Genomic DNA, 15353 nt, shown 5'->3' on the forward strand with positions numbered 1-15353 from the left:
AATCACAAACTATAATTGAACTAAAACAGTATATATGTTCAATGGTTATAGTAAAAAGATTACATGTTATAATAGTTCAAGTTTAAGTATCAACCGCTTCCCCGCCCTGTCATGTTCTGATTGGAACGATGGTACCACGGCCGTAATTTACCTTATAAATCAAAATGAACTCAGGAGTGAATTGACTCTGTCCTGTCAACCCGAGTGTATTGTCCCAGCTGAGATCAAGGCTTGATAAAATGAAGGTCATCTTACTGTCTGAGGCTATCTGTTATGCCGTAGCAATCAACAAAATCTATTTTCCATCACAGCAGCCGCACAGGACAAGATGGATTTGATGCATATAGGCAGGTATTGAATTGCGAATTTCAGAAGGACAAACAAAATGGTTCCTCAACTATTCGTATTTGCTTCACAGTAACGGCTGAGTAAATCCTCCTGACAGGGTTTTTCACAATATTGAGATAAATGGCAGCATCTAAAGACTGTAAGCATCATATCATATATGATATGATGAAGTACCATTACTTCAGCATATCATATATTAGTTTGATATACACTGTTAAAACAGACTGGCTGACTCTGCTGCTTAAATAACACCATTGTCACTTTTCCACATGCCTACTGTGTTGTATATTTTGCATTCTTTTCAAATTGTTGTTTTATATGCCTCTAATTTGTATTATTGATACCCTCTGGTAAAGTACAGCTGAGGCTGAGGCTGGGAATGCCATTCGTTCTGCAAATATTTGGTCATAAAACAAAGTATTGCACACACTTAAATGTTGACCTAAAGATGGCCCTAGAGAACTATTTATCAATTCATCCTGAATGGACTTGTATTGTCTGTACCAAATTGCATAGAAGCTGTTGCAGCATTTCTCTCTGAAACAAAATGGAAACCTCATGGACATGCAAGAGAATAAGTTAGGAACCGGCTGACCAATGTTGGAAATGTTTTGATGAGACTTAAGGATCTGATGTTGAAATCACCACATGAGGAGATGTTTTTATTAACTAACGTAAATTAAAATACATGTAAACATATAGTACCTCAGGCACTTTGAGGAACCATAAACTTTACCTGTTTACATATCTGTAGCTAGATTCTGTGTTCTCTAGTTCAGCAGTCCTCAACCCCCGGGCCGCGGCCCGGTACCGGTCCGTGGGTCACTTGGTACCAGGCCGCAGAGAAAGAATTTATGAAAAAAGTCAAAAAAAAGTTGGAAAACATTTTTATTTTGAAAAATGACCGGATACATCCGTCTGTGCGTAGCCTCAAACGTAACATCTTGACACATTTAAGGAGGTTCCATGATACGTTACCCCAAAAATGAAACTTAAATGTCTGTTTCAACTCGGTGTTCTGGATTAAAATCAAGGCAGAGTATACTGAGATCGCCAAAAACAACAAGCTCAGGGCTCCCACTAATTCGGCGTAATGGTGAGTTGTATCTTCAAGCACTTTTTAATTGTCTTTATGCCGGTCGTATCATTTACGTCTTATTATTATTTTTTTATTACGTCATATTTATTACGTCATATTTATTACGTCATATTTATTAAAAAAGGTTGGGGACCGCGGCTCTAGTTAACCAGTTCACAAGTCTACTTCACATTGTCAGCTTCCAAAAAAGGTCCTCACATCGTTCGAGTCAGGGCCTGTCGCAGTAAAAAAGTATGTCAACAAAAGTTGTCCGATTGCCACATGGCCTCCCAAAGTGTCCAGTGTGCTGTCTAGCTTCTTCTCAGCTCTCCTCAGTCTGAGGTGGCGGATATCTGTCCAAGATGCTAACCAGTGTTTTGAACGGTTGTCCCCAGTCACCAAGGGAGCTAAAATCCCCTGAATCGTCAATAACCCATGACTCTTCTATAGAGCTGAGCGAGCCGGCCACGGAGCCCTCACCCTCGTAGGCGTAGGTCGCCAATGAATCATAGGGCGGGGCGGCGTAACCCTGCTGACTCTCCTGCAGCCGCAGTGCAATGAACTCCTTCATCATTTCAGCATCGTCCTCGGTCAGTTGTTGCTTGTTGTTCACGATTACACTGGCCGTTTGACGGTGGACGTCAGGTGACCTGACATCGTCACAGCGGCTGCTGAGGTGCAGCAGAACCCCATCTCCGTAGCCATTTTTCTCCTTTTTGGAGCTGCTGCTGTGAGAGCTGGTGCGCTGTGAATGTGTGTTGCGCAGGGTGCTCATCTCAAATGCACGAGTGTCTGCCTCGCCGCCGCCCTCATCGTCATAGTGAATGACATTATCACGGATGTCTTCTTTTGATGTCATCAGAGTGTCCTTCTCTTTGTGGCGCCTCTGGCCCACGTATAATGCTGCCATGACTACCAGACACAAAGACAATAAATGATGAGTTATTAGAAAATGATCCATACTAGCATAATAAATCTAATATTTTCTGCCTGACTCTTCGTTGGTTCTGGTCCTACTAAATGATTATAAAAACCTGTATGTTGATAGTTTGTGTGATTATAGTAGCTTTAAATTGATTCTGATTGCATAGGTTTGGATTTTGGTTTTGCATCTGTAATCTTGGAGACAAGGAACATGCAGAAGAAACTACAACAATAATCTCATCCACAGCCATGTCAAAGCACATCAAGGTACACCACTCCAACAGTATGTCTTCTCCTTGTTTCCTATTTTATAATTAAAAGTTATATATATATATGAGACCCATAATTGGTTAGATTTTACATCCCCAGTTTTATATCACCTGTTTATCGGAAGAAAACAAAAATCAACCACATGGTTTTCCTCAGTGGATGGAGATCACTCAGTTGTCATGGAGCTTAGCGGTAGTTCAGAAAGGAAGACCCTACACTACGGGTCGTTCATATATCGCAGTCTATTTCTTCATTACGGTAGCAGCTGATCGGGTGGGGGGGCGTCCACTTTTAAGCAACCAACCGAAGGCATCACGGTGTCTCTAAGCCAATCAGATCGTTGCTGTCAAACTTTAAAGGTGTGCTCTACTCTGTGCTGTCAGTTGTCATTTCAGCGTGGAAATGAATGCGACCCTCCTCCACCCCAGTCACCTCCAGGCAGCAGGCAGTCAATTCCTCACTCATCACTGGAGGACAGCAACTCCCTTCTTCACCACCGCCACCAGTGTCCAGACTCCAGGGGGGATTCTGCCGGGTCAGAACTCAGCGTCCCTGCCCCTTTTTATCCTGGTTCAGGATAGTCCGATCGCCAAAGACTTTGCACTATTCATTGTTGTACTATTCATTGTTATACCAACGGAATAAAATTATTGTGAATTCGGAACAAGTCTCTCCTGATTGAAATGGGGATAGCTCAGTTGTCACAAAGAACTTAAAAAATGTGGCTCACACAATGACAACTACTCCATCCATGGAGGAACCTCATGACATGAGGCTGAAAGCTCTGGAATAAGTGGAAGATATTTTTTGTCAAATCTTTAGAACCCACAACTACGGCAAGTACTTTTGGTCCGAGTTGAAGCAGAAACAGCTCTGCAGAAGCTAGGAGACATTGACAATAGACGGGTAAGAAACAATGTTTGAAATCAACATAAGTGATTAAGATGAAATACAAGACAACCAATAGGTCACAAGCTCTCTTGTGTATTAGGCCATTAAAGACTGCCTATTGTGAAACCAGACCTAAAAGAATCACCCAAAAGCGAATAAGTAAATCACAGATGTGACAAGTTAAAGAATATCATTAATAAGTATCCTCCAACATGTCTGCATACATCAATAATTTGCATATAAGTTTGTTTATTTGCCTCAACAGACTGATTGCACTGTTTTTTTATTTAATTTGAGAATACTTCCCGTTTACTACCCAGGGTTCTTGGTCATGAATGTGAAGAGTTCTGGCTTTGGACTCGGTGTCATCACATCTTGACAGTTAAATATATATTGTGGTCCTTGTTTCTCTCCCTCTTATATACTCACTCACTCATCCTATCTTCCAATTGAATCTGTCCTCAGTGTGTCCTGTCTACTACTGTATAACCAATATGAGCAGGGAAACTAAGGCCATTGCTTTAACCAGACAATCAATGAATGGAAAGTGCCCTGTGAGGCTGCCTCCACATCAAAGATTCGCCATCACCGACCCGTTCCCAGCAGTCTCCCCAGCAAGCTCTTTGACTCTTTGACTCCTCGGCCTGTTTTAAGCCTGACCTGAGTTTTGTTTGTATGTTAAATTGACTTTGAACAGTTTGTTGGAATTTTGGGTCCACCTTCTTACCAGATCCTGACAATGTGTTACATCAAAAATTGCAGAACAATCTCAGCTCTCTATATAACGAGGCACCATTGTCCTAAGGCACAAGGGTAAAGAGATATTATGGCCCTAAAGCTGAAAAACTGAAGTTCGATTTTTGAAATTCTTCAAATCTCTTGTGAAAACATAACTTTACTCATGTGGACGAACCAAAGGTCTTAGGTTCACAAAAGCGGTGGAATATATGAATAAAATGGTAGACACATGTAAATAAAGTGTTGTCTCTCACTAATTTCACCAAAATGAGAGAGGGACTGAGATAAAATGGGACTGAGGGATGACTTCATACTACAGACCAAGCTTCATGGGGTGTGTGCAAATAAAAAATGAACATTACAACAGTTTTTGTTCCAAAAAAAAAATCGACAAATCACGGTAAAAGGCAGAGCTCGACACAAAAGTCACAGGCACGTCCGAGTTTATAAAAAATGATTATATATAATCTCTGCTTGCATTCCTCTGATTTCATGTGTTTTTATGTTCCATCTTTAATCCTTAATGTTGTGTAAATGTTATTTATCGGGCTGAACACCTACGTTCCTCTTTGTTTACCTTTTTTTTCTCCATTCTTCCATTGGTAACTGCGTTACATTGCAATGAATTGTGGGGAATTCCCTTAGGCAAAGTCGGCACTAATGCTGACTTAAGGAAACAGTTCATAAAGGGCTCAAAATGTCTGCCAGAGAGACCTCACGCACTCGACAATGTGACAGCAGGACAGAACCAAAGCCCGACAAAGTCTGTGAGTCCGTGAGGGTGGAGACTGGGATTGGGCCAATATAACTGTTGGGGAACCTCTGGGTATCAGAAGATTGTGCGCAGAGCATCCTGGTACATGTAGGCACAGCCAGGCCTCTGTGAGCAGGGAAAAACTGCTTTGTGGGTCAATATAGCGTTGAGGTATTTACTATTTCAATGAACTACATTTACCATCAACACTTATTGAATGTCCACATAGAAGGTGGCAGATTTTCCCTTTAAAATTAAATCTTAAATTATTGTCAGCCATATGAGGGGGACACATTGCACATTTATCTTGGTTCACCACTCAGTCACACATCATTAATATGTATTCACAGTATTCACAATAGTATTTCTATATTTATAAATATATATAGTCAAAAAATCCCCACCCCCAGGACACACACACACACACACACACACACACACACACACACACACACACACACACACACACACACACACACACACACACACACACACACACACACACACTTCCTTCCATTATAAACCAATGATCTGTGAGGCAGATCAGTGCATAGAACAACATGTACTATAGAAACTAAACAATGTCACAATGTACACTAGGAGCTGGTTAATGGAGGCTGCTGGTATGTACTAGGGCATGCTGATGTTTCTGCATGCTCAGCTCTTTGGGAGACTTAATAGAAAGCCATCAAATGTCTGTATCAGGGCTTTTGTGCTGTTGGCTGCTGGAGGAAAGAAGAATTTAAAGTACAGTACACCTGAGGACTGTAAAAAGGAACCAACACACTTCCAGAAATAATGTTATAGGTCAGAGAGGAATTCAAAAGAGAACACACAGTCTGCAATCTGTCTGTGAAAGATGCCTCAACTGATAGTCAAGTGCTGTTCATTGGCTGCTTTCTTGATTCAGGTTAAAGCCAATATTTGGTTTGTTGGAGTGTGTCACTAAACAGTTGTGCAAGACATCTACACAAAAGGGATACAATATGAAACATATAATCCAATATACTAAACAATAAAAAAAACTGTTTCTGTTTCAGCAACAGTCCTGTATCATGCTGCAGGTGGGAGAATGACAGTGTGTTAGCATTAGAGGAGGAGGAGGGTGTGTTGTTGCAGTTGGCTCGGTAAGTAACTGAAATCTCTCCAGGCTTTAATGAACGCTACTTTCTATCATTAAAAACCAACACACAGCCCTTCTGAGACCCACTCAGAATAAGGCACAATGAAACAAAACTGATCATCTGGGTACCAGCAGCTCATCCAGCTTGTTCTTATTGTCAGGGCATCTGATACCAACAGACAAAATATTCCTTAGTGTCTGTCTGAGATGCCCCGAGCTTTCAACAAGTCATTATTAGACACTCAGAGAAAATGACGTAGTATAAAGACCAAAGGAATGCACACAGGGTGGTGGAGGGTCAGACAAACACAGAACTTTCAACCTGGAGATAAACTAAAGTTCTGGAGTTATTTTGAAGTTATGTGTTTTTGTTACTTACTTGTCTAAACATAAGATAGTGTTTTAGTTTGAATTCACAACGTTAACTATGTGTTAACTGAGACCGCAGTGTAGCATCATAGTTTGAAGTAGCCAACAGTTAACGTCTGTATGTAGTCAACAACTGACTGTCAATTTAAATAAAGTTCAATTAATTAACATCTAAACAATATTTATTATTACAGATTTACAATTTAAATGGAATAATTATAAATAATACATACTCTAATAATACATACATTATCTTCTCTTATTTCAAGTAGAAATAAAGGCTGGATTTAAAACGGAAAGATTTAGAAAAATGTGACTATATAAATTAAATAAATAAATAAAATAATTTTAGAAAAAAATATTTAACTGAATTGTCATGCAGCTTCACATTCAGTTTATTCGGGCGTCAAGTGTTGTCAATTAAAAGAGCCAAGATATTATATTCTTGTCATCTAAAAAGAGAAATGTGTGTTGAGGGACTTTATCTGTGGTCATTAAACCACTTGTTTCAGCTCATTTCTCCTCTCTGTTCACATCATTGTTGGTCAGTTAATTCATGTGTTCGGGTGCTGATCATATTAATTCATGTGTTAGCTTGCGTTTTTCTAGCGTTTTTTCAGCGCGCCTAAAAGTTGAAATAGTTGAAAAAAAACTATTTGAAAAAAAGTTGGCTGTTATGCCCATAACGCCTGTGGAGTTTTTGCCAAGGCGTTTTAGAGGCGACTGCGGTGTGAACGGCCCCTTAGGGTGCTGATCATATTCATTAATGTGTTAGGGTTCTGATCATATTGGGCTCTTAGGTTTATTTTTCTGTGCCTTAATTTGGGATGTGAGTCGGTCCGTTTGCTCTAAAGATCTGTGCTTGGTCTCGTAGTGGCGCTTTACATCGCTGCTTTTAATATCACTGAACATGAGACATACTGCTCTTAAACTGGTTGTGGGAACAAGTGTCTGTATGTTTTTAACCATGAGTGACTTTTTAACTAATGATTATACCTGTGTCCTTGTATTGTAGTGTATTGTATTTTATATATTGTTGTTGTTCTGTTTGTTGTTATATGGACTCACGAGTCTGAAATAAAAGAAATATATACTGCTCTTAAACTGGTTGTGGGAATAATAAACATATAAGAGTCTGTCCATTCCTGGTTAAAGGCTCTGGTTAAGATGTCCACGTTTCTCTTTTTGGAGCGCCAAGTGAAATAACTTTTCTGACTCACATACTTTTTTCCAACTATCGGGTCTCTCCTGTCGCTCTGTGTGTGTGAATATGGCACTCGAGTCGAGGGCGGGGCTTAACAGAATACACACATGTGATTGGCCGAGTAGCATCACGTGAGAGGATTTACAAGGCGTGTGATTGGTTGGTGTGTTTTCTGGACCTCCGATGAAATAGAACCGATCCATCAATAGTTAATAATTCGGTAATGATAGTTGGTTTTCGGTCCAGGGTCCAGAAACAACGGCGTCTGGGTCTAGACCCAGGCCGTGGTCTGCCTGTTAGTGACCCCTGACGTAGGGCAATGACAGAGAAAGCTGGCAGGGGGTGACCGGGAGGAACGGGGTGCCCCATCTGAACCCGAGCGGTATCTCGCTATTGGGCTTCTGTGCTAGCCACGGTTTGTCCATAACGAACACCATGTTCGAGCATAAGGTGGCTCATAAGTGTACCTGGTACCAGAACATCTTAGGCCGGAGATCAATGATCGATTTTGCAATCGCATCATCTGATCTGCGACCGTATTTCTCGGACACTTGGGTGAAGAGAGGAGCAGAGCCGTTTATTACCTGGTGGTGAGTTAGATCAGACGGAGGGAGGAGCCGGCTGGAGAGACCTGGCAAGCCCAAACATCTAGTGAGGGTGAACTGGGAACGTCTGCCGGAAGATCCTGTCTTGGAGGTCCTCAACTACAACCTCCGGAAGAGCTTCTCACATCCCGAGGGAGGTTTGGGACATGGGATCCGATTGGATCATGTTCAAAGCCTCTATTGTGGACGCGGCGGGGGTGGTCCTATATCCCTGGCGGAGGCCACTAAGGTAGACACTCGGGGTGGATGAGATCTGCCCTGAGATGCTAAAGGCGCTGGACATTGTTGGCCTGTATTGGCTGACATGCCTCTTCAATAGGACTAGTGTCAAATGAAACTAACTGCCTCAGTGCTTGAGTCTGGTCTTGATGTCCAAATGTTCTTAGTCAGTGGACAGAATCTTTTCATCTGGCCTAGATCTTCCCAGTCCGCCCGCTGCTCTTTGCCTTGTAGGTACCAAGAGAATGTTAAGAAAGGAATATAACATGCCATTCTCCAGGAAGACAATCCCACCATCTGTTCTGGTATGTACCAGCAGTGTCAATTTTCTATTGTACCTTGAACAGGAAACCTTCTTTGTAAAAATATACTCTTTTTAGATGTGTCATTTTAGCCACAAATATTGAGATAGTAACTCTTCAGTAATTAACACCAAAGCAGGATTGCTTCAGCCCTGATTTCAAGCCTCTTCCTCTACAACAAAGTCCAACATTGCCATCCTGATATACAGTATGAGAGGAAAAGACTCAAGAAAAATGTAGATGTGTTAGCAGCTATTAGCCCATCCTCCCTTCTCCTCCTTTATGTCCTCTTTCAGCTCTCCTCCCTCTCTTCAGAGGACATCAATAAAGAAGGCACAATGTCCTCTGGAGGCTGTGATTCTTCTCTGCCATGATACCAGTCAGTCCACACACATGCACACACACGCACACACACACACACACACACACACACACACACACACACACACACACACACACGCGTGCGCATCTCACATGATTGCGGTGAATCAGTTGTGAAAGCAGGATAAATATCTGCATGTTTTCACTGTGTTGGACAGGTGTTTATGTAACAGAGACAGAAATAAAATGTATAGATGGTAGAAGAAAAAAAGACTTTCCTGTGATAATTAGTGGCTTTCTGTGGGTTGTTGATGCCCTCTAGTGTTACATCTGCATTAATTGGAAACGGGCTGTCATGGTCCAATTTGTCATCTCAAAATGCCCTCATAAAAAATGTCAAAACGTTTCATTACCTTATCCTACATTATATCATGGCTACATTAAGTTACGCTATGTTACATTACATCAGTGGTTCTCAAACTGTGGGGGGAATGCAGAATTTCTTTATTTCAAGACCTTTATTGAGAACTTCACATATTACAAAAGTACAAAGTACACGTATGATGAAACGTTGTCTACACGGAGAGAGTCCCCACTTGATTAGAGCGTGAGTAAACACGTGAGACGTAAATAAACCCAAATGATCCTGCGATCAAACTCCTGCGAGTAATGAGGCGCAAATTTGCTTCCCGTTTGGTGTAAACTCAGTGTAAGACGTGAAGAAAACCACTGCAGGAACAGGATAGAGAGAGTCCGAAGAAGGGCAGAATATGAATCCAATCCCTAAAATGGGGCGACTGTGGCTCAGTGGTGAGTAGGGTCCATGTCATGTGTCCTTGGGCAAGACACTTAAAATGTCTCCCGTAGCTCTGCCTACGGTGAATGTGTATATTAATGTTAGTTAGTCCTGATGGGCAGGTGGCTCCTTAGCCCCTCCCATCAGTGTGTGAGTGGGTGAATGATGACAAATGGAGCTTAAGCGGTATTTCAGGAAGGAAGACCCTACACTACGGGTCATTCATATATCTCAGTCTAATTCTCCAAGCGATTCATTACGGTAGCAGCTGATCTGGGGGGCATCCACTTTTAAGCAACCAACCAGATGTGTCACCGTGTCTCTAAGCCAATCATATCATTGCTGTCAAACTTTAACCTGTTAGTTTTCCGCCTTCCCGCGGGCGTCCTTTACAACTGTACACTGTACATTCTATTATACACTGCACATCTATTTATAATTCGGTACGAGTGCCTTATGTTTCTTGAAACCTATGATTCTTGTGATTCCAACTATGCACTCCGTTTCAAGAGCAGACCACCACAGCAGCTACAGTTCACATTAATGTCCGACTACAACAAACAAACAAACGATAGCAAAATCCAGGCAACTCACCGATGACGCCTCATATTGATCCATAAATTGATAACATTCCAACAACAAAGGTGTTATATCATAAAGGTCCAATAAAAAAAACTCCCATAAAAGATTTAGTCCTAAACACGTGATTACATCCATAAATATCCACAAACTGGTGTTGCATCATTTCATATCAGCTGGAAGATATGAAACAGTATCTCTGTGTTTTTAAATGCAAAACAAATTTGCATGAGAGCACAGATGAAAACTGACCACCAAAATGTCCGCCGAAATCTAACCTTTCGAATGAATCCCCACGTTAACCAATAGGAGCTTCATGTCCTGACTGACAGGCTACATTACCCAACTAGAGTCTACGTTGAAGAACAGGGTCAGCCTCTCTTTCCTTACGTGGATCTGTCCCGTCATACGGCTCGGATGACAGGCGTTTCGTATAGCCAATGAAATTGCCTAAAAAACAGGTCTCAACAAGAAGGGGTGGAGATGATCACTACAGGTTCCAGCTTCATGAGAACAGACCAGCTGCTGACAGATCCTCAGTTTGGCATTGAATTAGCACGAAAATGCATTTATACTTAATTTTCTCTGTGTCAGCAATACTGGTAGTAAATAGAAATAGTACCTCTATACATTTGCATGACTATAAGCCTTTTTAATATAGGTATATATTTTAGGTATATAGTATATATATTATGAATATTTTCAGTCTCAAAATGGAAAAACGCCTAGACATTTCATTAGAAAAACATGTGTAAAATATACATTTTCTACTTTTTACTTAGACTAGATAAGGCTTCAGGCTATTGTCCCATTGTGTTTTCCAGTTCATAAGTCCCATTTATAGTCATCTACAGGCATCTATTTGCAAAGAAATGTTCAGGCGGAAATAATGTGTTCAAACTTATATAACTCAGTGTCAGCAGCACTTAAAGTGATTCTGACTATTGAGGGGGAAAAGCTTCAGAGTGTTACCTTTCAAAAGAGACCACGGCCATGCATTTACTCCAAATAGTTCAAGTACAGCTTGCAATTTACTTTGAGTATACCTGGATAGGCGTTTTTCGGCAAATTTTTCCAGGAACGCTCTCCTGTCAGTTGTCATTTTTAGCTCGGAAACGAATGCGACCCTCCTCCACCCCAATCACCTGCAGGCAGCAGGCAGTCATACTCCTCATTCATCACTGGATGACAGCAACTCCTTTCTTCACCACCACCACCACCACCAGTGTCTTGACTCCAGGGGGGATTCTGCCGGATCAGAACTCGCAGTCACTGCCTCATGTTTATCCTGGTTCAGGATAGAGTCCGATCGCCAAAGACTTTGCACTATTCATTGTTATACCAACGTAATAAAATGTATTGGTGAATTTGGAACAAGTCTCTCCTGATTGAAGTAGTGTTATAGCGCTTTGAGTGGTCGGAAGACTAGAACAGATCTATACAGTACAGTCCATTTATTATTTACAAAGTCAGCCAAGATCAACTTTGTCCGTTACCTTTCACATTAAAAGCCTTAGACATGTAATATTTACAGGTGAGTATGTTGCATTTTCGGCTCATTTATTCATCACGTCCATGTGTGTCAAAGCTTTGACAGAAAGGAACAAACAAGAAACAAAATGTTAAGCAGTGCTACAAGATTACTGTTGCTACCCATAATGACTTTCAGACTATTGTTTGGAGCCTCAAAGTCCTTTAGCGCTTCTACATACAGGTTATTCTTTGCTCCACTGTTGTTTATTTAAAGGCCACCACCAGGCTTCTTAACCAATACCTATTCATCACACTTTTTGTTGAATCAATATTAATCATCTAAGTATTGTTAACACTTTGGGGGCGGGCAGATGGGGCAGATGTTTACGTTTTTAATAAAATCATGTCTTCGCGATAATACGTCACAGAGATATGGTTTCAAATCTGGCGGATATGGTTTCCACTTCCACGTCTAAGCATCTAAACATGGACGTGGTATGACGTGTGCAAAGCTTCACTGTGAGTCAGAAGATGCCAAGCAAAGAGTCCTGAGCAAAGCTATATTGGAGAGGACGGATGGCGCAGCTTCAGTGCCTGAAGGATTCGCTAACAAGGAGCTAATGGGACAGATAGCTCGCTACAGCGATTCTGTGAGACTGAACGGTGCGTAATCAACTGTTGTCCCTATCACCGTTAATTTGCTTTCAGTGAACATAATACGACTAGTAGTACTGGATCTCCATTATGTGTTTGTAAGACCGTAACTAGCATTAGTTTGTTGACGATAGCTTAGCAACGTTTGCACGCATTAAAATGCCAAACATGTATTTATCTCGACACCCTGCTTGAAAATCAAATTTGAAAATCAAATAAGAATAAAGTTGAAAATTCCAGGGGCAAGTCGGTGTTAAGTATGACTTTTAATGTTTTATGAAATTCTGCCCAGAAAGGCTTTACCACAGGGCACTCCCAAAATATGTGCCAGTGATTTGCTTCATGAGCCCCACACCGTCTCCAACATGTGGCATCCCCTCCCGTGAAGCGTGCCTTCTGCTTCGGTGTAATAACACACTTCCATGCAAATTCCCGCCATATATGAGAATTGGTGCATTTCCATTGGAATTTACACACATCTAACCACTCCTCATTTGATATTGAGAGGTTACCATCTCTTTCCCATTTTTCTTTTACATATACTGCAGTGTGGGATTTTTTCGTCATAAGGCCCTTGTAGGATTTAGAGATAATACCCTTATTTGTTTCGTTTTGGTAGGCACAGAGAAATATTCTCAGTATTGGTTCATCAAGGTCTATTGTATTTCTAATGTTATGTTCAAAATGGTTGCGTATCTGGAGATATCTATAAAAATCTGATTTTTCAAGGCAATATTTTTCCCCTAGGTGTTCAAAGTCCTTTAGTTGCCCTTTTTCTTTCAGAGAGTAGAATGTTGTTATACCTTTTGGGATCCAAGATTTAAATCTATGATCCATTTCATTTGGCTTAAACCCCGGGTCATAGACACACCATTGAAGTATTTGTAGTTTATGATCTAGTTTATATTCTCCTCTTATCATGTTCCAGATTTTTAAATTGAATTTGATCCATGGGTTTTGTAAATTGTCTCTAAGTTTTCCTAGGTTTTGTGGGCCAATGCTGCTTGAATTGGGGGGTTATTAAAAATAGAGAGTTCAATATCTTTCCACCTGGCGCAATAAGAATAGGTACACATGTTAATTAAGGGTTTAACCTGGACAGCATAGAAGTAATCCTTATAGTTGGGTAGAGCCATTCCTCCTTCTTCTTTTGGAAGTTGTAGAGTTTTAAATGTAATTCTTGTTTTTTTCCCTTGCCAGATACATCTTGAAATGATTTTATCCAATTCAGAGAATTGTTTCGGGGGAAATTTCTACAGGGAGTGCTTGAAATAGGAACAGATATCGTGGAAGAATGTTAATTTTTACAGAGTCAAATCTATGGCTTCATCCGAGGAAAGAAAGAGTTCCATCGATGTATATCCTCTTTAATTTTTGTTGAGAGGGGAGTGGAGTTTATCTCTGCCAATGTTGAGATATCTCTTGGTAGGTGTATTCCAAGGTATTTCAAGGACTTCTGATCCCAGTTAAGGTGGAATTTGCTACTACTTGATTCCCACTCCTGTATTTTTGAGCGTACAGATAGACTGTACGTAAGCGCATTGCATTCACTGGATTAAAAAAAAATAGACCCCATTTCTCGTAATTACGACATCCTGATCTCGTAATTACGAGATCCTGACCTGATTACGAAAGGTGCCATACTGGCCACTGCATGGCATGTAAGTGTACAGGCGTCTGTATGCATGTATGTGTACAGGCGTCTTCAAAGACGGTTCCGTTGCCTTAGCTACTCCTTGGGGATCTAGGATTTTTAACAGGTGCCGCACAGTTCTTTGAGTCACTGTAGCATCCCCGGCAGAATTATAGTCTGGAGTCTTTAAGTGATGGTTCGTAAAGGTTTATTGAATTCACCGTAAGAACTATGAAGAAAAACAGAAATAGCAGTTGGTTAGCTTAAGCTCTGACACAGACAAAAAACGTAACCATCTAAAACAATATTTTCTCAAAAAATGAACTTGAAGGTGCAAACCTTGTGCCCATATCAGCCAGGTGCTAAACTAATACATCCGTAACCTTTTTATCACTGTTTTCCGTTGTTATGGCAACTTTTTCTTTTTGCCCATTTCTTACTAACAACTTCCGTTTTTTGTACCTTCAATATAAGAGCGCAACTGGAAATGCATCGACTGCAGTAACAAAACGGACAAAAAAAAAGGAACAAACTATTACAATACTTTAAACTCTCAGAGGTCCGTTACAGTCACTACCAAACCAGATTGGATGCATTTCAAATGCATGAATTTGTATCCATGAAGCATCCCGTATTCGTTCAACTGCTCGTGCAGAAACAGAGCGACATCCAGCACGTCAGACTGGGCTTTCCGCCTGAACAATCCTAACGCCTTGAGATGCCTGCGCAGTGTTGACATACTCAATGTAATACCATCCTCATTTTTTAGAAACATCAGTATTTCCCAGTGTCTCAAACCGAGAAGGTAATAATAGCACATTAACTGCGATAGCGCCATCATTGCCACTGAGAGAGGATTTACAGATGTTTCCTTTTTCTTTATCTTTTCTCGTAATTACGAGATCAGGATGTCTGATCTGATGCCTGATCTCGTAATTACGAGATCCTGATCTCGTAATTACGAGAAAAGATCTCGTAATTACGAGATCAGGATGTCGTAATTGCGAGAAAAAGGGTCTATTTTTTTTCATCCAGTGAATGCAATGCGCTTCCGTAAGACTGAGACATGATG

General features: G+C 40.9%; 1 protein-coding gene across 1 annotated transcript in view; it reads right to left on the reverse strand.

Moving 5' to 3' along the window:
• Positions 1-1748: 1748 nt before the first annotated feature.
• LOC306741967 (cadherin-12-like) overlaps positions 1749-15353 on the reverse strand; it is a gene marked incomplete at both ends in the record, with an annotated part of 72013 nt that continues 58408 nt past the window's right edge. The window contains one exon of the mRNA XM_079224303.1: positions 1749-2338. Within this exon, the coding sequence (XP_079080429.1) occupies positions 1749-2338 (590 nt within the window). The remainder of the gene's footprint in view (positions 2339-15353) is intronic.

This window comes from Taurulus bubalis, assembly GCF_910589615.1.
Source record: "Taurulus bubalis genome assembly, chromosome: 1".
Classification (NCBI taxonomy): domain Eukaryota; kingdom Metazoa; phylum Chordata; class Actinopteri; order Perciformes; family Cottidae; genus Taurulus; species Taurulus bubalis.